The sequence below is a fragment of the Coenobita brevimanus genome, chromosome 4, assembly GCF_032717465.1.
Source record: "Coenobita brevimanus isolate Jiangsu-jjx chromosome 4, ASM3271746v2, whole genome shotgun sequence".
In the NCBI taxonomy this organism is placed as follows: domain Eukaryota; kingdom Metazoa; phylum Arthropoda; class Malacostraca; order Decapoda; family Coenobitidae; genus Coenobita; species Coenobita brevimanus.
In genome coordinates this window covers 3,329,021-3,355,841 of record NC_136957.1, presented here as the reverse complement: position 1 = coordinate 3,355,841, position 26,821 = coordinate 3,329,021, and the positions used below count along the sequence as shown (strand labels likewise).

Below are 26,821 nucleotides of genomic sequence, written 5' to 3'. Positions count from 1 at the left end.
TCTTTTATCAAGATATTCCCTAAGAGAAAGGGCTTTAATTTCAGTGTGCAAGTGATCTGAGGGAATGATTATACTGCAGCCAATGATGATGTGTAGAACGTCGCTCTGTATTGTCTGCAAGGTTTTGTAGTATTGTTAGCGAGGACGGGAGCCCATGTCAGGAGGGGCATAGGATATCACTGATCTAAATATACTATTTATGAAGCACGTTACTTATTTTTGTCCCACGTCTGTCCCTGTAATTTCTCTGAGTGCTTTGAGTCTGTGGCTGCACCGCCTCTTGATGTTTGTATGTGGTTCTTGAAGGTAAGTCCTGGATCATATATCACTCCAAGGATCGTAATGAAGGGGGTGGTGGCACAAGTATTGTTAACTGTGATGCTGAGGGAGTACCTGTGCTCATGACTGTTCTCGGTGATGACAGTGGTCGTGGATCTGGCTGGAGCTATCCTCAGCCTGATATCCTCGGCCCTAGCTTGAAGAATGTTGAGGTTATCTTGTTGTGTTGAGGCTGTATCTGTGTTGTGATGTTGATAATGTCATCTACACATACGGCAATGCCTGTGGGCAATTAAAGTGTGGGAATAATACGTATGTTTAGAATACCGAGTGCAGATTAAAGAACGGAGCCCGGTGGAATTCCATCAGAGAATTTTCGCGTTCGTGATGACCTTCCCTGGAGTGTTACATGTTTTTATCTAAAAGTATTTAACAAGTCAAGTTGATGTCCTTCTCCATTCTTGTGTTGTAGAATTTGGCGATTAGTTTTGCGTCGTGGTTCGGTACTGGAGGGGAACCTATTGTGCACCCTAGGTGGAAGGGAGCGACTGTAACTTCGGCCTGGGAGGAGAACTTCCACACCATTCCCTGCATTCTTTGGGGAGGAGACTGGTCAATCTGGCAGCGTGCCGTCCCCTGCATGGGCAAGCTACGTACACACGCTCTCTCTCTCTCTCTCTCTCTCTCTTCTCTTATTTTTCAGCACTTGTGATGAACCAGAGCAGGGTTTCCCCGTTAGCACTTAGGACTCTCCCGCTATCTTATCATCTGCCTGCAGCCACAGTCAGCTATAATGACGTATGTACAGGCAACCTTCCTTACCCACACGTGAACCTGTGTTGGTGATGGAACCTCCCTGTACATACTGATCCTTGATTTTTTGTCAAGCCAGTGACTAACCTCACCTGAGTTGGTTGGTAGGCTCAAGTCACCTCACCTGAGTTGGTTGGTAGGCTCAAGTCTGGTTCAAAATATGTGATGGTGATACTTAAACTGACTTTAGATGACACGTTATGCGGCTAAGACGACGAACAGGGCAGCGATAATTGTAAGTCAATTCCTTTTTCACGCCTTTAGGTGTGGAATCCAAGGCTTGGTCACCAAGCGTAACACACGACCGTCACCGTAAATAGTTTTCTCAACTCCATTGACCACCTTAAGCCTAATAAACGAAAGCAATGACACAGAATTGTACATAACACAACAATGTTAATAAATAAACGACATCAGGTGCTCACATACAAAGAGCGTTCAGTACTCTAAAAAAGTCTTTCAGGATTTTCATAAAGACAGAGACTGATATCCGATTACTGCTCACATAGAAGGGACTCAGAGTGAGGAAAAGAAACAGGGAAAAGGGTGCCTAACTCTTTCAATACGACGACCTTTTCTATTTCTCTCCTTCAGATGATTTCATTCAAAATAAAAATATACAACCTCAGAGGGAATGGATAAGGCACCATCTCCATTAATCTTTCCACTACCAGGCATCCGGAAAGCTAAAAAAAAACAGTCTGGAATAAGCATGAGAAAATATAGAAGACACTACCGTCGTGAAGGGGTTAATACTGCCAATGCAAGGGAGGAAGGGAGGCCGAGAGAATTAAAAAGTATGCCGGATAATTAGCAAGTTAATTGGACGGAAGTAAAAAGATTATAAATGTGAGCAAACCAGACACAGAAACTCAACATGTCCAACTCTTAATTAGCGGTGGGAAATACACTTGAGAGAGAGAGAGAGAGAGAGAGAGAGAGAGAGAGAGAAGAAAAATAGTAAGATAGAAGGAATTGGAGAGCGAGGAAAGAGAAAGAAGTGAACAGATGAGAGAGAGAGAGAGAGAGAGAGAGAGAGAGAGAGAGAGAGAGAGAGAGAGAGAGAGAGAGAGAGCAATTGCAACAAGAAATTAATTATTTTAGATCCTAGTGAACTTTGTCCATTCTGTCACAAGTTTCTACATTACAGGTGTTAAGTAAAACAATGATGTACAAAAGAATCACTTATAACTTCCACACCTCCGACTTACCCCCATCAGCAAATAGAGGAAGGCAAGGGATTAGTGTCGTAATGGTAAGAAAAATACGTAAATTTTGCTATCCACCCCTCCACGTACAGCGCCATCAAAATTCATGTTCTGCTCTTTTCTCGATGGACCTTGCAAGTCAGCGACCGACACTGATGACAATGATCTTTGGTCACATTAAGTCATCAGTGTCAGTTGCTGCAGACTCACCAACTCGATTTTCAGAGTCCATAGAGAGAGAAGCTGGAGAGCCGACACGATTTTTGATGACGACTGTACAGTGCAATCTATTTATCTTTGTATCAGTCCAACTACGTCCCTATCTGGTTATGTACTTTATATATATATATATATATATATATATATATATATATATATATATATATATATATATATATATATATATATATATATATACACCCACTTATGCCTCTATTTCGGTTTATTTTTATGTCTCCACACTACAGATGTAGGAAGTCATTAATAGTTTTATTAACTGACGAACTGAGTGAATGACTGACTTCCTGATTTTTTTGCTGGTACATACTGTAGATGACAGATAGACTTATATACTGACGAACTAAAACGCAGACTGATGGGTATGTATTCTGTAGATGGGAAAATATATACGATAAAAGATTACTTTCCAGACACTAATCCTGTCCTTCCTGTATTTATCGGTGTTGGCAAGTCGGACAGAGAGATGGGATGGGAGAGGCTTTTGTGTATCAGGGCGTTACTAAGTCACTCTTAATGAAGAAAGTTGTGATAGAGTGTGCAGGATCTACTCCCATTTATCACGTTCTTTCATTTTTTTTTACGTAACTCTCTCTCTCTCTCTCTCTCTCTCTCTCTCTCTCTCTCTCTCTCTCTCTCTCTCTCTCTCTCTCTCTCTCTCTCTCGTTAGATAGACAGACAGATATGAGATACAAAGATGAACAAAGAGAGCTATATAGACAGATAGACAGTTAAATATACAGAGACAGATAGATAGATAGCCAGACAGACAGACAGACATATAGGCTGAAAGACTGAAAGGTGTATACATAAACAGTTACAGAGAGATAAATAAACCTACAAATTGTTGGTCTAATACAGAGTTAGAAGGACAGACATATTGTTGATAGAAAGACATAATGGTAAAGACTTAATTTCAAGACACTGATCCTCTGCTTCCTCTATTTACTGGAGTGGGCAAGGCGGACAGAGAGATGGGATGAGAGAGAGCCCTTTGTGTATCAGTGTGTTACTAAGCCACAGTTAATGAACAAAGTTGTGATAGAGTGTGCAATATCTGCTCTCATATACAGTATAACATTCGTTTTTTGTGCCTCTCTCTCTCTCTCTCTCTCTCTCTCTCTCTCTCTCCCTCCCTCCCTCTGTGTGTGTGTGTGTGTGTGTGTGTGTGTGTGTATGGGTGTGGGTGTGCATTTTACTAAATACAACGATACAGTAAGCACAGTTGCGTGAAGGAAACCAAAAAAGACTTGGGACGAGGTCCTAGACTCCTAGAGTGTGATCTCCAGGTTGATACTGAACAAAGAGGCTGCTAGAGATCGAACAGTGCGGAGATCCGCCATTAGGTGACCAAGCCCGGCGCATGCAGACATGTTAGAACCTTTATAACAAAACGAACGAAGCCAGCTCCAGCAGTGTGCTTAGACTAAGAAGTGAGATTGCTTTACCATCCGTATTAACCATGGCCCTCTTCACTCCTGAGAGATTAGAATCTCTGATACGTTCGCGGATCTTCATCGTTACGAATCTCTCCCACTGGAAAAACTTCCTCAAACTTTAATACTTTCTTTTGATACTCTCACAACCTGTTCTCAGGATACAAGACGTATCAGTGCAAATGCATCTCGTAAACTCGATGCATTGAAGGCAATCATAGGCCCTACTTTCATCCAGTAAATGAAGTCTGAAGAAAGTCTGTAAGCAGTTCTCTGGAGGAATAATGAACTGCCCGTGCAACGTTTGCATATAAATACAGAAGACTTAAAACCACATAAGGAAACGTTAATATAATAACAGGAGGCACAAAAACACAAAATTGTAGATATAATGCCCCAAGAAACAAAGATACTTCCAAGCTGGGACTATGTGAATGTATAAAGCACTCAGTTCGTCGCTTCAGCAGGGGATCCGCCTCACACATGGACCTTTATGTTGCCTAATCCTCTCACCAAAAAGAAACAAAAAAAATTAATGACCTCTCAAGTGTTCATAGAATGACTAAACAATGTCCCTATTCCTCAAAAACACGCAGGAACACACGGCACCAGCCAACCAAAGACACTATCCAGACAGCATTCTTTGTAAATCACCATCAGACACCCAGCCCTCAGAAAGATCCTACCCAGAGAGAGACAGGAGAGTGCTTGACATGACTGTTTTTGTTGTTACTTACTCGCAGTCTGTTTGGCCAAGCACACCCGTCAACTATACTGCAGTCAACGAACTGCTTTGTGAGGTCTTCCTACAGACACAGTACAGTTCAGTACATACACCAAGCAAAAACAGACGTATATGGTCTCAGGGCAAGGATACTCAATCCAAACACTAATGGGGAGAGTGACTAGTTACTTTTAGCCAAGTGGCATTATGGGAGCAATAAATCCCAGCCATACATAGAATTTAATTCCCATCAGGCAACATCCGGTTAAACGAGTTAATGCACAAAACCATCATCCATCCATCTGTTGATTACAAAGTAGCCCACTAACGTAGTGAATGGATGTATTAACAAAATCATTGCCATTCAAATATGAAAAGTAATACAAAATATTCACCTTGTATAATTCCCTGATTTACTTGTTAACTATCGTGGCCACATTAACTTAAATTTACTGTTGCCTCCACTGCAACGGGTCGGGGTGTGAGAATCAGCGGCGAAGTGGCTACGAGGCTTCACTCTGAGAGGTGCTTAATCGATCTGATGTTATACTGCAAATTGTCATCCTGCATATATATATATATATATATATATATATATATATATATATATATATATATATATATATATATATATATATATTCTTACCTTAAACTCACAGTTACATTATATTTATAGCCTAGCCTACGACAGACTTACCTGAAAGTACTGTACCATTATGGTCTGGTGTTTCCTTTTCTTTTTACTCTAATTATCTTGTTTTCCACTTTATATGTCACCAACATCGCTATTTCCTCCAATATCATCAAGGAACAAAATGCTCTCAGATTCTACGTGACGTGAAAGGATATAATATGTGTGGAAGAGAGGACTGGAAACTCGTTTTTTTTTTTTTCCACTGTCGTAGAGAAGTGGCGATTCCACCAAGCAACACTTGCATTACAAGCAGTCTCGTACCTCTAACGGTATAGACTAAAAGAGAGAGAAATATACTGTACATAGGACTTCCTTCTCTCTCTCTCTCTCTCTCTCTCTCTCTCTCTCTCTCTCTCTCTCTCTCTCTCTCTCTCTCTCTCTCTCTCTCTCTCTCTCTCTCTCTCTCTCATTCAAATCATCAATAGCTTATAAAAATGCATTTCTCTATCGCAAGCGAACGCGGAAGACAAAGGCACGGTGATATTTGTGGTGTCATTTTCACCGTCGTCGTCTTCATAGCCACATCCCTGCCATCATTACTGTTCTTATTTTAGCTACTGCCATATACATTGCCATCATCACCATTCATATCAGATCGTCAGCTCACCAACACCTTTTCCATCATTTCGTCATCTCATCACCATCATCAGCGGTATCATTCTCACTCAAATTACCACTGTCATCATATCAAACCCAAATCCCATCAACACGGAATGACAAAAATCACTAAATACGTGACCGAGTTTTTCCGGCACAGTAACACCTCTCCCCGTTGCCCAATCACACACACACACACACACACACACACACACACCCGTTGCCTAGCTTCACACACACACACACACACACACACACACACACACACACACACCCGTTGCCTAGCTTCACACACACACAGACACACAGACACACAGACACACACACACACACACACACACACACACACACACACACACACACACACACACACATCGAAGCCTCTACCACCAATGACAGAATCTTTCCTATACTTACCCCTTTGTTTTGGTGTATCTAGTAAGCCTGAGTAATTAACTAGTATCCCTAATGCAAAGTAATGAAAAGTTAATGAGTAACTCCATAAAACAGAGTAAATGTTCGGTGAAAGAGGACCACAATTACAATATTCCAACCCTCTTCATTCAGTGTAAATGCAAAAAATAAATCTCATTACTATTGTCTGTATTTTCGGAGCTAATAACATACTCTCACTAGTTCACAATTTTCATCAATAATTATCAAATTAACTGTGTACGTGTAGGCTTATATGGGTTGCAATTTTTGGCAGCAATAATTAGTTTTTGTGTATCACGCATGGGAAGCTATAACTGGTGTGTGTGTGTGTGTGTGTGTGTGTGTGTGTGTGTGTATGTGTGTGAGAGAGAGAGTAACGATTTATTCTTATATTAGTTGGAGGGTAGAGAGTGTGAAAAACAGGATAAGGACGAAACAGTGACATATATATATATATATATATATATATATATATATATATATATATATATATATATATATATAAATATATATATATATATATATATATATGACAGGGTGGATAGACAAGGATTGTGGAAAGTGTTAAGAATATATGGAGTAGATGGAAAGTTGCTGAATGCTGTGAAGAGTATGTATGATGGTGCTAAGGCTGCAGTGCTTGTGGATGGTGAACTAAGTGAATTTTTCTCTTTGAATGTTGGGTTGAAACAGGGATGTGTCAATGTCTCCATGGTTGTTCAATCTGTACATGGATGGGGTAATAAAAGAGGTACAAGTTAGGGTAGTGGATGTTGGAGTGGCCCTGGTGAGAGAGGATAGTGTTTGGAAACTCCCTGTACTGTTGTTTGCAGATGATACTGTGTTGTTGAGTGAAGACGAAGGGCAGCTGCAAGGCTTGGTGGATGAGTTTGGGAGAGTGTGTAAGAAACGGAATCTAAAGGTGAATGTAGGGAAGAGTAAAGTGATGGTCTCTGAGAGAGGTGAAGTCAGTGAATGTACAGCGAGGTTGGATGGTGAGGAATTGGATAATGTGAGTACGTTTAAGTACTTGGGTAGTGTGATGAGTAAGGATGGAGGTTTGGAGGGTGAAGTGCGTGAAAGGGTACAGCAGGGAAGAAAGGTCGCAGGTTCTTTGAAAGTAGTGATAAGTAACAGAGAAGTGAGCATGGAAGTGAAAAAGTTACTACATGACAGTATTGTGATACCAACTCTAACGTACGGAAGTGAAGCTTGGACGTTGTTGGAAGGACACAAGTCAAGAGTGAGAGCAGTGGAAATGAATTATTTATGAGAAGCCTGTGGAGTCACATGGAGAGACAGGCTGACGAATGAGGATATAAAGGAGCGTTGTTTTTTTTTTTTTTTTTTTTTTTTATGCGAGGAAGAAGGAACCAAAGGCCATGAGCCCGCAGTAACAGTTCCCTCCAAGAGAAAAACAAAATACAATAGAGAGCCAAATTCAAGATCCGATCATTTTGAGATGCCTGGACACACTACGTTTGAAAGACTGGAGATCATAGGCAGGAGGAAATACAGACAGAGGGAGACAGTTCCAGAGCTGACCCGTTGCATAAATGAAAGACTGGGAGTAACGGTTAACTCTTGCATTAGAGAGTTGGACAGAAAAGGGATGAGAGTTTGCTGCCAGACGGGTGCTACGCGCCCGTCGTAGAGGTGGAGGAATGCAAGCAGACAGTTCAGAGGAGCAGTGACCACTAAAGTAGCGACAGAAAAGAGACAAAGATGCAACAGTGCGGCGAAGAGACAGAGGTTGAAGGGAGTCAGTAAGAGGAGGAGAGTTAATGAGACGAAAAGCCTTTGACTCCACCCTATTGAGAAGAGCTGTATGTGGGGAGCCTCCCCACACATGAGAGTTGTACTCCACACAGGGGCGGATCAAACCCCTGTATAGAGTCAACAATTGTGCAGGGGTAAAGAAAGAGCGGAGTCGGCTTAGCACACCCAATCTCTTGGAAGCAGATTTTACAAGAGATGTAACACGATCTTTCCAAGATAAGTCCCGAGTAAATGAAACCCCAAGCATGTTCAAGGATGATGCAGGATTAATCTGAATATTATTAAACATTAGTGGGTATACCTGTGGAAGATTTTGTCGGGTTGATAGGTGTAAGAACTGAGTCTTAGATGCATTAAAGACAACCATATTATTTTTACCCCAGTCAGAGATATGAGCCAAGTCAGACATTAGGTGTGCCATAGCCTCATCCCTTGTTTCTTGAAGTAACTGTTGAGATGGGCGTTGCGGGAACCGAATGGAAAGATGAAGGGTGGAGTCATCAGCGTATGAGTGGATAGGGTTAGATGTACAGCTTAGAAGATCATTGATGAATAAAAGGAAGAGAGTTGGTGATAGGACAGAGCCCTGAGGAACACCACTGTTGATAGATCTAGGAGAAGAACGATGGCAGTCTACGACAGCGGCTATAGAACGACCAGAAAGGAAGCTAGCGATGAAGGCACAGATAGAAGGATAGAAACCGTAGGAGGGCAGTTTGGAAATTAAAGATTTATGCCAGACTCGATCGAAAGCCTTTGAGATGTCAAGTGCAATGGCAAAGCTTTCGCCAAAGTCCCGAAAGGAGGATGACCAGGAGTCTGAAAGGTAGGTGAGAAGATCGCCAGTGGAGCGTCCCTGACGGAACCCATACTGACGATCGGAAAGAAGGTTGTGATAGGAAAGATGCCTTAAAATTTTTTTATTAAGAATTGACTCGAAAACTTTTGAAATACAGGACGTTAAAGCAATTGGACGATAGTTGGAGGGTTGGGAGTGGTCACCCTTCTTTGGGACTGGCTGAATGAGAGTAAACTTCCAGCAAGAAGGAAAGGTACAAGTTGACAGACAAAGGCGAAATAGTTTGCCTAGGCAGGGTGTAAGCACAGAAGCACAGTTTTTGAGAACAACAGGAGGGACTCCATCAGGCCCATATGCCTTGTTAGTACTGAGGCCAGTAATGGCAGAAAATACATCAACTGAAGAAATTTTAATGTCAGCCATGAGGAAGTCAGAGGGGGAAGTGATGGAGGAACAGCACCGGAATCGTCTAAGGTGGAATTGGAGGAGAAAGTCTGTGCGAAGAGATCTGCTTTATCAGTAGAAGAAACAGCTACAGAACCATCAGAGTAGAAAAGAGGAGGGAAGGATGATGAGGTAAAGTTGTTAGAAAGATTTTTGGCAAGGTGCCAGAAGGAGCGAGAAGAATTCGAGTTGGAGAGTTGAGAGCATTTAGTATGGATGAAATTATTTTTAGTAGAGCGAAGAACAGACTTAGCACGATTCAGGGCAGAAACGTAAAGATTATGTGATTCAGGGGTGGGTTGGCTCCGGTACCTTTTGTAGGCCTTCTCCTTGTTGCGGACAGCATTAGAACAAGCGTGATTAAACCAAGGCTTTCTTGCGTTAGTCAAAGGATATGAGAAAGGAATGTATGCTTCCATGCCCGAGAGAATAACCTCCGTAATGCGCAAGGCACACTCAGATGGCTCACGGCCATGGAAGCAATAATCATTCCAGGGAAAATCAAAGAAGTACTGCCTGAGGGCCTCCCAGTCCGCAGCTCCAAAATGCCAGAGACGACGTTTCCCTGGAGGGTCCGCAGGCCGTACTGGAGCGATAGGACAGGTTAAGGTAATAAGGTTGTGATCGGAGGAGCCCAATGGAGAGAAAAGATTAACAGAGTAAGCAGAAGGATTAGTTGTGAGGAAGAGGTCAAGTATGTTGGAGCTCTCTCCAAGGCGGTCAGGGATACGGGTAGGGTGCTGTACAAGCTGCTCTAGGTCATTAAGGATAGAAAAGATGTAGGCTTGTTCACCAGGTGGATCCGTGAAAGGAGAGGAGAGCCAAAGGTGGTGGTGAACATTGAAATCTCCAAGAATGGAGATTTCAGAGAAAGGAGAAATGGACAGAATGTGTTCCATCGTAGAAGTAAGATAGTCGAAGAATTTTTGATAGTCAGTAGAATTAGGGGATAAGTAAACAGCACAGATATATTTAGTCAGAGAATGACAGGAAAGCCGAAGCCAGAGAGTGGAGAATTCAGAAGAATCAAGTTCAGGAACACGAGAGCAAGATAAGTCGTTGCGTATGTATACACAACAGCCACCTTTGGCTTTGAAATGAGTATAGAGAAAGTAGGAGGATACAGAAAAGGGTTTGCTGTCAGTTGCCTCAGACAGCTGAGTCTCCGTTAGAAAAAGAAGGTGAGGTTTAGAGGAGGAGAGGTGGTGCTCAACAGAGCGAAAGTTAGATGAAAGGCCGCGAATGTTGCAGAAATGAAGAAGAAGAGAGTCAGACAGTGGTTCCAGGCACCTCGAGTCGTCACCGGGAGAGGGGCAGATGGCGGGGGTATTTATGGTCCCCCCCCCTGGGGACTCCGAGGCTGGGTGAATCAACGCCATTTTTGGTTAATTTTGAATAGGAAGTGTAGTGTGTACTGTGCATGTAGTTTGGTGAAGATAGATAGAGAAATTTGTACTGGAGAGCATGCTGGCCTACTCTCTGTGTAACTGAGACACTGAAAAAGTTCAGCAAAGGGGAATGGTCAGGAACTAGTCCTGAGGGCTGATGAAACGGGAGCTCCAGCACTCCCTGTCATCAGCTTTCCATCCACCTCGGGAGTACTGCCCTGCTCGACTGGTGCTACAGTCTACTCCTCCTGGTGTGGATGTGATAGGAAGCGTTATGAGGAACACACTGAGGTGGTTTGGCCATGTGGAGAGGATGGAGGGTGAAAGACTGACGAAGAGAGTGTATGTGAGTGAGGTGGAGGGGGGAAGAGGGAGGGGGAGGCCGAGGATGAGATGGAGGGATGGGGTGGAGAGGTATATGAGAGGGGGGTGTGAGTTGGGAGCAGGGCAGTGAAATGGCGGGGGACAGGGCGACTTGGAGGCGATTTGTTTGTGGCCACCCCAAACGGGATTGAGGCGTTTGGCAATATATATATATATATATATATATATATATATATATATATATATATATATATATATATATATATATATATATATATATATATATATATATATATATGAGAGAGAGAGAGAGGGAGAGAGCAACGCTGACTTACTTCTTCATTTTATCCAACCGCCTCCTCATATTACCCTCTAGTTTCCTCAATTTAATCAGTGGTTCGCCTTACCTGCCAGCTCTTTCCCTGTATCCTGACACATTTTATCCTCCCTCATATGTACCTCTCATTTTTCCCCCTCGTTCTCACTATTATTCCTATTCTCTAAACATATTCCTTCATTTGTGTGTGTGTGTGTGTGTGTGTGTGTGTGTGTGTGTGTGTGTGTGTGTGTGTGTGTGTGTGTGTGTGTGTGTGTGTGTGTGTGTGTGTGTGTGTGTGTGTGTGTGTGTGTGTGTGTGTGTGTGTGTGTGTGTGTGTGTCTCTCTCTCTCTCTCTCTCTCTCTCTCTCTCTCTCTCTCTCTCTCTCTCTCTCTCTCTCTCTCTCTCTCACTTAATTATGCTTGTCATTCCTCTGTGCATTTCTCTCTTCATTTTCCGCCTGGGTCCAAACTACTTAAATATTTTGCCTTTTCTTTCATACTTTTCCTTCTCTCTATTCCTCTTATGAGTTTTACCTTCTGGAGAATGAGAGACTGACTAGAAGAGTGTCTGCGAGTCAGGTGAATGGGGAGTGGAAGAGTGGGAGACCAAAGATGAGATGGAGGGGTGGAGGGGAGAAATATAGGAATGGGGTGTGTGAGCTGGAGGGAGTGTAGTCAAACGGCACAGGACTGGGCAACATGGAGGTAATTTGTCTGTGGCCACCCCTTGCCAGATAAGGCGTCTGACAAGAGATGGAGAGAAAGATAGCATATTCCTGCTCTTTTTTGCCACATCTCTTATTGCCGTTTCACGTTTTCCCTCTTCGCTGCTGCATTCCAAGGGTCTTCCTGTTTCCACCTCCGCCTCTTACCGTGTTCGCCCTAGTTTTCTCATCTTTTCTTCCATTCGTATCTCCTCACCCCATTCCTTTCCCATACCTTGTTTATTCCCTCTTTATATCTGTCCTTCTTCCTTGTTTATTCTTTTCGTCCCAGTCTTTCTTTCTCTCCTTTCCCCTCGCCTTCCCCGTTCTTTCCTTTTCCCTCTATACTCCTCCTTTGCCTTTACTTTGCATGTTTCTTAGGGTAGTTTTCCTCCATAGCCTATTTCTGCTCTATTTTATTTCTTTGTCACTTGCTCTCTCTCTTTGTTCCAATATTTCTTCCATCTCTCCCTATTATTTTTCTTTTTGATACAACAGTTCTTACTGAGGGGATGAAGGCAGGAAGGGGAAAAAGTTGTCACCTCGTTCAGCCCCTTCAGAGCTATGACGTTACATGCAATTTTTTTTTTTCTTGACACTGATCTACAAAGTTGTGCACGATAGGGGAGACCGCTGTAAGCACTGAGATCACAGTTTCTATTATTAATAACTTTTTCTTTTCTTTTTTCTTGCGTGAGACAGAACAATGGATCCGGATGCTTTAGGATGATAGAATATACTATGCCTTTACCTTCGACTTCTGAGGTTAGAGATATTGACTTTAATCTCTTTCGATTCGATGATCCCTTTCATACCTTTCTTTCCTGCTACTGCCAAACGAGTAATGTATATTCAACCTGGACGCATCTTTCGTAATGAAGGGCTTTAATATTTTTTTTCCTCTCTTGCGCACTGGCTCATTGAATACTAGTTCATGTGTATAAAAAAGAATATTCACTAACCATGAACCGTAAGGCCCTGTCCCATAAATTCCTGATACCAACAATAAAAATAAACTATTTGTCACTTCTCTTTCTGAACCTTACTCATCTCTCATTTCTTCACGTGACGAACAATCTAGGATTCTCAGATAATTAATACTCAACCGAATGAGAAAAGATTAATTCCACTGCCCAGTAGTAAACATTTATTCATCTCTGCGGCAGGGCTAAGTTGCTCGGTTGTCGCTCCATCGGTAAAGCTCATACAGACATGCGTTAACCTTAACTGTGTACAAACGAATGCCCGTCTTCACCTGTCTGGGAATATTTCTTTAATTTTGTGTTTCTCCGTTCATTTGATGATACTCACCTCGGGGAGACGACACAGAGTTGATTATCCTGCACATTTGTTTTCACAGATACCTTTTTAACTCACGTAATTTGCATAAGAATATACATACCAGAGGCTATGAACCCCTCATGAAGAAATCAACTCTTTACTCGTATGTTGGGACGTCGGGGCCCACGATAACTGCATCCCATAAAACTGATGAGTTGCATCTGACACTCGGTGACCGTGTAGAAGGTCTTTATATTTCTCATTATGCACAAGCGAATTTCTTCACCTAAAAGGGACCCGCCTTGTAGCGACGACATAAACGTGTTATATGCGGAAATAAGCATATATGAATGAGGTGTCGGAAGATCCCCCTTGACCCTCCCTCCCCCCACACTGAAAAAAATATAGGGCTCAGAATCCTAAGCAAAATTTCCAATCAATTCGTGTTAGTACTTACTTATTTTTGCATGAAGTACAACATTCATGAGGTAATATTATTTCCTTGCACGTTATAAATAAAACTCATAGTCGCGATACAATATTAACTGTATAATTGTTTGTGAAGTCAGCATCCTGGCCCACAGAGGTATGCGTCTGACCTATGGTGGGATTGTGGAACTTCGTGTTATTAAATCCACACCACATCCAGGCGACATCATGCATCTTAGGGAAAACCTCTCGTTTTTTGTAGGGATGTGCTTGATACTGTCTTATTTGTAATTTTTCCCCATTTGTACTATAGCCGTAGCGCACAACTCTGAGGTTGTCATTATTGTACCCTGGCAACTTACCTGTTATCCTAAACAGTGCGTTCGATTTCTTATCACATTATACACGAATCATATTATTATACATGAATATATAATACACGAATATTATTATACACTATCATACTGTACACGAATCACAAACAGATAGACGAAATCGGAAGCACTGTTGACGGGTCGGTTGCCAGGGTACGTAAATGACAACCTCAGAATCGTGCGCCATGACTACAGGATATTCTGCACAAAAATCATTCCAGGGAATATCAACATGTCGCTTGCAGTCAATATGTATAGTTCTTTTAAGCTAACCAGACCCAGATTATCGTCCTTTTGCAGCTTACTTCACACAGTCCAGAGGCAGAAAAAAAAACAATGCTACGGCTCGGCATCCTTTCCACAGCGCTTCTTCGTACTAGTGACACATTCAAGAGCTTATCTACTGCTGTAACTAAGGATTCAAGATGGAGAGACGGTATTGTAGGCCAAGTTAGGGTAAAATGGGTATAGTTAGAAAGAGATTTTTAGGTACCTCTTATGCCCACGAGATATATCCGATCCATAACCACTAGCCAGAGCTTAGTCTGCTGTGCGTGTGTGGAAGATCACTTTAGATGGGACAGCCTTTCTAGGATCGGCCCAGTCTGTTAGCTACTCCCTAAGGATTTTCGGATACATGGCGCTGCACCGTAGTGATACCCCATGAGCTACATCACATTAGCGAAGCCCCATACTCTACTGCAGTTATCTGGTGTTTCTGTACTTATTTCATTTTTCCTATATACAAACTACTTACTCCCTGCAGGTCCTTCCTTTCGATAATAAATTTTACATTTCATCGCTGTTATCAGTAGGCAGGTTTACGAAGCGATAAAGAGTTTCGAACTGGAAGTGATAGATGAAAACTTTTAATACCCTCAGTATGAGTGTCGTTTCCTACGATGAATATAACCGTATGGTGCGGAATGGAAGAAGAAGAAAAAGACGATGACGTTGACGATGAAGAAGCGATGAAAGGAGACCACTTGCAGTGAAAAGGTCAACAGTCCCATGTGTTATTTGCATCTTATTGACAATGGCATTATTTACATATATTTCTTCTGTGTCTGATTCTGGGTATACACCCGACACTTCGCTTCCCAAGGTCCAGCAATCCTTCACTACATGTGACACACATTCACATGTCACCATTTCGGTGCTTGTACCCATGTTTCATACTGAATGCATGTAAAAGCTTAATGGTAGGTGCAGGCTCCCATCATCCACTCACCTGATGTAGTTTGCCTATCTCATCCTTCATGTCTGTCACTCTCTTTCTGTGCCCGTCCTTCTCTTTTCCTATTTCTCTCATTCGTTCTGTCACTATAGATTTTTCTTCCTTCCATTTCAGGTGGTTCTATACTGAGTGACAAGCGAAATGGCTTTCTGTCACCCAGGAAACCATTCACACTTGGTGGTAACCATATAGCCACATAACGGGGTGACGCGGAGTCTGCTGTGGTGCATAATATGCTAACTGTGTGGATAGACGCAAATGTGGTGTCCACCGAGGGCCAAACATCTACACTAATCCTCGCGCCTCACTGTGGCAAGACATTGTCGGCCACATGTGAGCATCGGTTTACTGCATAGGAAGGCCCTGCAGGGACGGTTGTTTGCCTGCGGTTGATGGATCTGCTCGGTCAGACAGACGGGAGTAGCACAACAACACAACAACACGTATAAGCTGATTGATTTAGGACGGGTGTGATGGTATATGGAGTATTTTTGTGACATTCCCGTGGGTCTCTTGGATGATTGGTAGAATCTGCTGTAAACATATTCAGATAATGAAACAGTTTCTTACGCTATTGAGGACTAAATTCGTGTTCTTTCAAAAAACAGGGTCTCCTCAAAATTAATGTTGGCAGGTTTTCGGTTAATACTGATAATATACAGTATATAGATTCCAACACCCACAAACTAAGTCATTCCATCACTTCGACATTTACATTTAATACACATGCACCATATCGTTATTCGTATTTCACCAGTATGGGTCAGGATTAATTCCGGCTACCTTCTTCATTACGAGGAAAATGTACGGTCATGTAAAGAACCTTATTACCCGTCCCCGCCCATCAGGGGCCCGGGGACGGGTTTTGTTTTCACTCGGTTTGTCTGTTTGTTTACTTGTTTGTCTGTCTGTCTGTCTGTCTATCTGTTAATAACTTTACGCGAAAACTACTAGTGCGATTTTGACAAAAATCAAGGGATGATGGGCTATGACCTTCTGATCACCTGATTAAATTTTGAGCCAAATTGGGCCAAGGCCCAGGCTGTAAAAAACGGGGACGGGTAAAAATCGTTTTTTCGCCATAACGCCTTAAAAATTCGTCATACCGACATGAATCCAAAACCTAAAGGTGCACCTTTCAAATCTGCATCCTATAACATGCCTCATTGCATCAGGGGGTCACCCTCCAGTAAGAGGGTCAGTGTCAGGTGTCAATTTTCATCCTATTTACTCCAAATTTGATATGTGACATTTCTCACTAGATATCCTGTTGTATTTATACGTCAGCACTAAAATGGCTGCCGGGGACGGGTTTGCTGTGCCTTGGCACCGCTTGTTGTTTGAACTGTAATGACTACGGCTGTACTGGTAACATATTGTATACGAGGATTAACACTAGCAAAAATATAATTATATGGAAGAGTTTTTAATTCTAATAAGCCCATGAAAGAGAGAGAGAGAGAGAGAGAGAGAGAGAGAGAGAGAGAGACGGGGAAGGAGGGGGTATCATGAAGCCTACTTAGCCCAGGAGAAAAGAGTTCCCCATAAAGCTATCGCCATGACTGACCTGCTGGTGGCGTGTGGAAGGTCCTGCAGTTGGACGGGGTACCCTGGAAGGAGTCGTAGAAGGGGACGAGGAAGACTGTGTAGGTGCGGTAGTGGTGGAGGGAGTGGAGTAGATAGGTGGACGCCCCGGGACCCGTGTTCACCACCCTCATCATCACCCTCACCACGCTGTAGTTGCCGCCACCAGCCTGCGATACTGACGGAGGAGACGCCCACTCAGGAGGTATATCTGCATGGGAAAGCAATGAACGAAATTATGTACATGAATCAGTAACAAAGACAGTTTAATAATAGGGGAGGGAGGGAAAGCACAGGGAATCGTATAAGATCCTCCTTTTTCTATTGCTAGACAAAGCGCTTTCCCTATATTTCCCAAATTAAAAACAATACCACTAATTCCAAGCCCAGGGGTTTCTGTGGAAAAATGCATTTGCCTCTAATCTGAATCTCTGTCTGTCTGTCTATCTATCTATCTATCAATCTATCGATCAAAATCTTTTAGCCCCATCAGCAGCGTGGGGGCACGGGACAAGGCTGCTCGGTCCTTACATGTAAGACGAATTTCTCATTTGCTGAGCGGATTTATGTGAGCAGTAATTCCCAAGCACCCTTCTAATGCAACCCCATATCTAGCTGTAGTACCGTACCTCACTGGACTACCAGGTGTCCATTTGGTTATATGATTACATATGTACTCTACTACAAGAATATATTTGATATCCCACTCAGTACAGAGACACCTGAAGCTGACACTACTATGAAGTGAGTGGTTGGTGGGTGGCCTTAAAATGCTAAAAAAAAAAAAAAAAAAAAAAAAGCATATATATACATATATATATATAGGCCTATGAAGCCTCTGTGGTACAGTGGTAAAGTGTGCGTTTTCGCACACTGAAGAACGAGGGTTCGCGCCCCGTCAGGGTAAAAAGCTTTGGGAGCGTTCTTCTGGCCACGTACTGCACTGGCGGACACAAGGGGTGCTGTGGTTGAACCAGTGTCGCATACTGTAAAGTATGCTTGCACCCAGTCGGCTTGCGCGGGTCGATTACACTTGGTTCACAGACTACACACACATCCAAAGCCATTCCAACACTACAGTTACACTTACAAGCACTTCTCACCCTACATACAATCTCTACCAGACAGCCTAAGCCACTTGGTAGAGATACATTGGCTGTATCGTCCCTACTTCGGTCGGGATAGGCCGGTCCTGCAGTGGACACTCAAACGGCTGATGAGATGAGATGCTATATATATATATATATATATATATATATATATATATATATTGCCAGACGCCTCAATCCCGTTCGGGGTGGCCACAAACAAATCGCCTCCACGTCGCCCTGTCCCCCGCCAGTTCACTGCCCCGCTCCCAACTCAAACCCCCCTCTCTCATATACCTCTCCACCCCATCCCTTCATCTCATCCTCGGTCTCCCCCTCCCTCTTCCCCCCTCCACCTTACTCACATATATATATATATATATATATATATATATATATATATATATATATATATATATATATATACTGTATATATATATATATATATATATTTACAACGCTGGGTGGTAACCTTATAACCAAACCATACGTGCTCCCTACGTGTCAACAAGTGGGTTGGTGGAGGGTTAGTGCCCCTCCCCGTAAAACAGATAACTCAAAGTCAAATGTCCACCCCTTACGGGATTATGGCGTCTGGCAGTAGATAGGTAGATAGATAGATATATATACTGAAGAAGTCAGTGATGTGTACTCTGCCGTACTTACTACCATTACCATCAGTGCTTCAGAAAATAATACAGATATATATTACCATTCCTAGCAAAGACCATAAAACTGCCATTAAATCCAAATACACAGTCCTAATAATGAGGATTATTACATGTGATCACTTCCACCACCACCACTGAAGCACCATTACCGCAGCAATCACCACTGCCACTTTTATTACTACTAACATATCCAGTACAATTTTTTTTTTTTTTGTGGTCTCTTACTTGTTTTTATCATTTGTTTTCCTTCAAACGGTTAAGATACCTTTTAATGTAACTTGATTGCTTCTAACCTCTTTCATAGGGTGTTCTTCCCCGACAGTCGTATTTTATTAGCCAGGTAGGTGAAAAGAGTTTTGAATATCAGGGAAAATGTGAGCTAAAGCATGGCGTTGTTATGTAAAAGCTTAGTTAGAAATGCCGGAAATAGAAAATCCGAACAAAATCATGGTGAAAGTTATCTCTTGACTTCCAATACTTTCAGACTCAACCTGGTCGAGAGAGTTATTCCTCTACCTAAGCTTTAGTACTGTTCAGTGGGTCGCATATGAGCATTTACACAACCTTAACCTACCGGGACGTAACTCCAGAAAGCCACACCCTTCTGCCGTAATCTAACCATACTTCTGTTATGCCCTAGAGATAGTTTAAAACGTGCAATTTCATTTGTATCACTTCAGCTATTGGAAACTGGCAAGGAATTTCCGATTTTGAGCATTCTTTCGTGTGTATTATCTCACTTATAATGGATCCGCAATCACCATAAAAGAGAAGTGACGAACTGACGAACACTAAACACAATTATTATCTTCTGACTGTAGGTTAAAAGGCAACGCACCATCTTAATCAGCGGCTCTTACCTCTCAACCACCACCACCAAAACTACTGAGTTCTCCAGTACATCCATTAGGCTTTCATCTGTAGCAACCACCACAACTGATAATCACTATTTTAACAGTCAAGGAACTGCAATCGCTACCATAATCGACATAACCACTGCCTCAAAAACTTAGCACTGCCAGATTCACCACAACTACGTCATCCACCAACAGCACTACTTATTCCGTAATTACAACCTCAACAGACGCCACAACCACAGTCAAAATCACCACCACTACCACAACAACCATTACTGCCACAACCACAGCTAGCACAAACACTCACCCCAGCTAGCACCACCACCAGCACATGACTCACCATTGACTTTGGACCTGGTTTGAGGGCGACGGGCGACGTGGTGGAGGTGGATGTACAAACCCTCAACCCCGCTACTCTCGCCAGTCATCTGCAAATCATGTTAAGTTTGGTTAGACTGACGGGGTTAGGCTCTGCTGAGTTGGGGAGGGATGTATGAGGCTAGGATGAATTAGAATAACTTGAAGAAAAATACGACACCAACCCTTAGTGAAGAGAATTATTATGCGCTAGCAAGATTAAAAAAAAAAAAAAAAAAAGTTAGGCTGAACTAGAATGAGCCAAGTACAACTGGGTAAGATTAGGTAAGATTAGGCTACACTGAGATGGAATGAATTAGATTAGGTTAACACATGTATGGTAAAAATGGGTTAATCAACCAACGATTGTGGCAGAAAAAAGCTTGAAGAGAATCATTTTAATATATAGATACATAAATAGATAGATAGCTAGATAAATAGCTCAAAATTGCTGAAACTTGATTTTATTAATTGACAGCTATCAAAAGAAGATCGAGATTCATGGCAACTCACAGAATGTTACAGTTACAAACAAGAGAGAGAGGTTTAAAAATAGCAAAATAAGCCACATGAAAGCAATAGAAGGGAAAGCCATAACAATTTTTTATTTATCTTGAGAGGCATGAACTTTCTTTCGCTGCAAACAGGGTAAAGGCAGGAGTTGGAGGACTGTTGAAGACCTGACCACTTCAGTGAAAAAATAATAATAATAATGAGAAAGGACAGAAGTGTTAAAAATATGAAGACAAATGATAAGGAATCACATCAATGTAAGAAGCATTAGAAACAAATGAACATAGTAGTGATTATGAGACTGAAAAAAAAAAAATGGCATCCAGTGCTTGCAACTGAATAATAGTATTAATCCTGTTGATGTAGGCTGAGGATGAATGTAGGGGAAATTCTTAAAAATAAATAAATGGATAAATAAATAAGAAAAATGTATTGGAAAATGCAACATATGTTATTTGACAATGCTGAATTTGGCTAATAGGTTAAGACTTTTTTTTTTTTTTATGCAACCGACACACTGGGCATAGGTCTAACAGCCCGTTCCCTGAGGCCCAGCAGTCCTCCTGCTACCATGCACCACCACATGTCACCACTTCGGGCTAAAACCCAGCATCGATGCTGAATATATGCTAGAGCTTTCTCATTCAGAACTTGTGTATTAGTATTAGCGTGATTTTTTTTTTCAACACATCGTTGATTCTTACAGTACATTAGTAATGACTGTTTTAACGCATTTCAGATCCTCCAACTGCTCCCTACTCCAGCCAGGATTTGAACCCGCGTACATTTGGACCGCAAACCACTTCTCTACCAGCTCGGAATAAAATACTGCAAGAATTATTGAAAAGCAAATATAAACTACAGGTGGCAAATGAATGAGGCGAGACGAGGTTAGGAGAGATTTGAATGGAGATAACTAGCTTGTTACTGATGTTGCTTGAATGGCGATGGCTAACTTTAGTGCTGTTGCACTGTGCTTCAAGTGGGATACAAGACTGCGTACAGTGTCGTACGGTGCGTATTGTCACGAGTTTGCCACTGTGGTGATCCTAATAATTTGGTACGAAAATTGCAAGAGAAATAAATGTATCACCTGCATTTCTGTACATAACCTAGTACAGACTGCAAATTGCAAAGTGAACCATATAAACTGTAATGCAGAAATAAACTGTATTTGTAAACATAATCAGGACAACGTGGAAGATGAATTAAAATCCACAATTAGGAAAATCGTGGATAATAGCATGATACTGAAAGTCAGAGCACATCGCCTTTCTTTCTCGTTTCGTCAACTGCTGCGAGGACAGCGCTGAGAGAAGGGCTGCGAAGTTACCATCCCTAATGATTAACAAATCAACCATCCAAATTTTGAGTTTCATTCCTTTTTGAATTAATAGACAATACAATAAACTGGTCAAACGCAGTTCTGACTCGCTATTTAGTCAGTAATATTATTTTAACAAATATAATCATGTTTAAAATGTTAAGTTCCATACGTCACATTATACAACCTACTTGTCATCATTAAATCGAATGTAGACTGTGGGCTTACTCAAACCCGCTCACTCCCAGGCCATAATCGCCCCTTTCCCCTTACCGACACTATCCACCTAGTGCCAGACCATGATGCTACTAATTATGAGGTGTGGGCTACCGTAGAGCACTTGCCAAAATATTTCAGAGTAGGGATAAAAAGACTGGTTTCCCGCTAGGATTAATAATACTACTGAGGGTATTTAATAAGTCTGATGAATAGCATTATCATTTGTGTGTATGCGCCACATACCCAGCACACCCAGAATACAAGCAGGAGGATGAATAGATTCACTAGGTGATTTAAGGTCAAGTTTTGGAACCATCACTGAATCAATGACAGTGTTGAAAACGATGACATTGGGGTACGTGTGAAGGTATTTAGAATTTCACAGATGTTTGTTATGTGCATAAGTATGATTAAAGCTGGTATGAGGAAGAGTAATGTAATTAACTGTTAAAATTAAACTTAATAATAATAATAATAATAATAATAATAATAAACCTGAACATTTGTTATAATGTACTGTGTGATGCATTTTCATCTCAATGTCGTAAATGGTTTATACAATTACTCTTTTATGTTAGGCAGAGTTACAAGGGCTACTGATTAATAATTATGTAAAGGAAGTCAAGGAGGCTAAGAGAGAAAACAAAATACTAACCTCTGTTGATGCAAATACAGAAAAACTGGACGTGGAGTAGAAATTGTCAGAAATAAAGCAGTGACATATTTTGCGGTATCGTGGAACTCTGAACATATATACACACACATCAACTTTTGAGTATCTTACTTTAAATGTAAAACGATCAAGAGTTGGGTGAGGTGCAGATAAGACACCATTATATAGGCGATGCCATTTTCCCTCATGGTAATGTGGCGTTCACCTATTTTCTTCTTTTTTTTTTAAGTGCTTCTCCAGTCTCGAAAAAATACTTAGCCCTCAAGTATGGCTTTGTCCTTAACTGTTTCTAACCAGCAGTGACTCCCGCCAGGATATGGGATCAGAGATAAGATTTACGAGTCAATATAGTAAAGCTGCACTTCCCTAACCACACAGTAATGGAAAGTTGAAAAACGCTGCCTGTGATTTATACAGTTTGGTTCATACTGTGTCTTGACTCCTTGCACTTAATCATCATCAGATCACAAATGAAGGAAACCTATCAACAGAATGCACTATAACAAGCACAACAAAATTCTATAGCCAGAAACCGCAGCACGAGACTATGAAATCTAGAGGCCGACAGCAAACTCAGCTAGTATAATAGCATTAACAAGACAATGGACACCTTTGATAGCCGCAGATACCCCTGCCACATTTTAAGGGAAAAGACATGAATGTTTATTGGGAGGTGACCCTGTGGATCCTACCCTGGCTAAAACCTGGGAAAGGTGTGGGTCTGCCACTGTGCAACATTTCGCGTCTCTGAGTAAAATGCAGATATGTCGGAATTTCCTACCAGGCGTTGCCATCCCAGCATGAGGTCGAGGAGTATTTTCCAGCCAAAACCTACTTCAGGTGGAGGTTCATCACTCTGCCAAACTTTTTTTTTTCTGGAGAAAATTTCAATGGTGGCTGTGCATACTCGTGTTGCCCAGGACCCATGGAGTCACCCTCGTGAGAAGGCGACCTCCAGAGATCTAATGCTGCCTACAACATAGACCAGGTGAGGGCCTACTCTGGTAAAAAAAATTCCTTTCTCCTAGGTTAAAAAAATTGGTGTTGTTCCCTGCCCCCTAAAGGGCAGCACCCCTTGCAGGGCACATAGTCTCATCATGCCTAAAACCTGGACTATATGGAGATCAACTGTTATGAAACATTTCATTTTTCTAAAAACGAAAAACAGCAGCTGTGCATATCGGCACTGCCAGAACCTTACCTAAAACAACCTCTGGGTGAAGGTCTACCACTATGCAAAATTTTATGCTTCTGCATCAAAAAATGGCATACCCCCCCTCCACCATGGAAGGAGGGAAGCTCCATTCAGTGCAAAATCTGATCTGGGAGTAAACCTGCTACTTTGAAAAAATAATGTCTCCTAGAATTTAAAAAAAAAAAAAAAAAAAGTTCATAGCAGCGCTAATTGGTGGGATCCCCAAGAGGGGCAGCCCTTAGTTGCCCCACCCTGCTTAAAACCTGATACGGGTGGAGGTCTATCACTGTGTAAAAATTAATTCTTCCAGGTACTCCCAGACGCACTCGGTTGTTAAATAATGATTTCCGTTTTAAACACCTCCTCCGCCATCAGCATCATCATCCTCGAGGAGAAATATCGTGCCTCACCCATTCAATGGAGAAAGGAATAATGGACCACACATCAGTCCATTCATCAATGAGGCCAAAGCTCGCAGCAAAGTCAAATGCCAAACGATTCCCACAGAACTGCCCTTAGAATGCATGTGTCATTGAGTCATGTCTGACTGGCAGGTTTTTAAAAAATGTTGCACTTCATGGCATAATCATCCCAACACACCTTATCCATATATTTGTGTCCCTTATTACTTCCTTCGCTTCCGCAGCCTCCATTCCTCGCTTCTTCATACATTCACATACGTAATCCATTCATTTTCTGTGCCTTTCATGCCTTCTACTCTCAAACTCACTCCTATAAATTTACTTCACTGCTCTATTTACACCCATTCGTTGAGTCCATACCATCTACGCACATTCCCTTCTATACTTTACCGAACAAGTTTTCTTATGCCACATCTGATACGAATCTCAACATTTCTTCTTCTACCTAGCCTGTACAACCACCTATTAAGCAGGAGACCCATTTCTACTACCTCACTCTTGAATTTTGATGCTCATGTTATTCCAGTCTTAAACCAATACGGTAAAGTTGACCCCAGTATACCTTCACCGAGTCCTTTGTAGCCTCTGCATTCACATCTCTATTCCCATATCAAGGCTTTCATTGCATCAGCCACCTTACTTTCTGTAGCCAGTCTGTTTTACATTTCCTTCATATATACTCTCTCTCTCTCTCTCTCTCTCTCTCTCTCTCTCTCTCTCTCTCTGCACATTAGCCCAAAGGGTCGTTTTTTCCTTTCATATTTTCCCCCTACCAAAACTCTCCCATAAGCTGGCCACCATTTTTTTCCCTGTAATACTTTTTCTTTCGATTTTTTCATCATCATCCTTTCAAGCACGTTTTTGGCAATATGTCTCCCCTCATTCCAGTTTTATTTTTATGTATGTCACCAGTGGAAATAAACCGAGCATAAAACTTGGTCAAAGATAAGGCTTATCACCCTGAATACGGTGACTTTTTTTTTATTTCTTGCAATCTCGCGTTTTTTTTTTTTCAAGCTTACGGGAGGCATGTAATTAAAAGGGTTAGATAAAGCCTTCATCCCCTTGAGTCTGATTTTTTTTTTATTCTTGCTGCCACCAAATGTTTGTACAAATTTACAGACAAGCTTGAAGTACAAATGGATTAATGATGGTGATACCTAATTGATGGCTGTATCTAAACCCTTCAGCTTAATATGTCTTTGGCTAAGAGAATATACTTGATTGAAAAAATAATAATAATAATATAAAAAACTGGTCTGTTAGTGAATATAACAGTCTGGATGTATGAAAAAAAAAATAATAATAATCACTGTGATGGGACAAAAGAGTTAGATTGTATTTAAAGCTATAATTTACCTGGTACAATTATCATCATAGTAAAATGCTAAGCGATAAACAAGGTGGGTGATGCTAAGTTAAGTGAAAACATGTCGCTCTGGCAGCCAAGGTTCAAGAAGAAAATAGTGGTCTAAGCAAAAGATATTCCCCTTAAATATAAATATAACTCTCTCGAAGCGACGTATTTTTTAGCTTATGAACTCAGCAAACTGAAGTGGGTTAGATATATCCCTCACTAACTCATTCAGTATGAAGTTTCTTTATTCTTGAGTGTTTATCGTTAGTTGGTAGTTAAGCAGTATTCTCGAAGGTTTAGCTGACCTTGTAGCATTTCTTCCTTACCGATGGGTTTGGCATATTACACCCATATATTCTCGTGCAAGCATTTCGCCTTTTTTAATATCGATGTAGACTGCATAATAACATAAAGAAGAAAATTTATGTGCCAAACCCTAAAATAAATTGAAGAAAAGGTCCTCGGAAGTCTCCTAACTTAATGATAACCAACCCAAAATTTTCTTCCATACCCTTAAACTGCACCCATATCACAAGATAAACTCCCATGCCTCCCCCCTACCCCAGTCACCACATTCAACTCATCCCAAACCTTCCTTTGTCACCCATGCATATTTATTTGCCATCTCAGCTCAAGAAATCTTTATTCTTGGAGGATCTGTTATAGGTGTTCACTGCACTCAAAAAGCTAATCCTACAACCCCATCCACACCACCCACCAACATTCCAGCCCATCTCACTAATGCCTTTGTCCACCACACACACTTTTGTACCCGCCATTTGAGTGTTTCATGGTACGACCTTATGGCGCGCGGTCAATTAACGCTCTTGTTCGACCAAGTAATATCACCAGAGACGAGCGGTTGTCATCTACCCTTTACATGTTCTGGTCTCCTTCAGCCCAGCCTCAGCCCCCTACACATCAGAATGGATGTTATGATTCTGACTTTTACTCATGAATTCCACTTACAGTGACAAGGGCAGTGTAATTGCTCAGGAATGGTGAGGCTTGTGTGGGCAGGTTGTTCCTTCACTGCTTTAGGCTCCCTGTCATTTAGCAG

At 41.7% G+C, this 26,821-nt stretch overlaps 1 protein-coding gene across 1 annotated transcript in view; it reads right to left on the bottom strand.

Moving 5' to 3' along the window:
• Positions 1–209: 209 nt before the first annotated feature.
• Positions 210–26,821, bottom strand: part of LOC145395053 (roundabout homolog 1-like) — a 138,674-nt gene continuing 112,062 nt past the window's right edge. Inside the window, exons 10-12 of the mRNA XM_080268809.1 lie at positions 20,009–20,129; positions 17,069–17,296; positions 210–517 (exon numbers count right to left, since the gene is read on the bottom strand). Coding sequence (XP_080124935.1) covers positions 210–517; positions 17,069–17,296; positions 20,009–20,129 — 657 coding nt within the window. The remainder of the gene's footprint in view (positions 518–17,068; positions 17,297–20,008; positions 20,130–26,821) is intronic.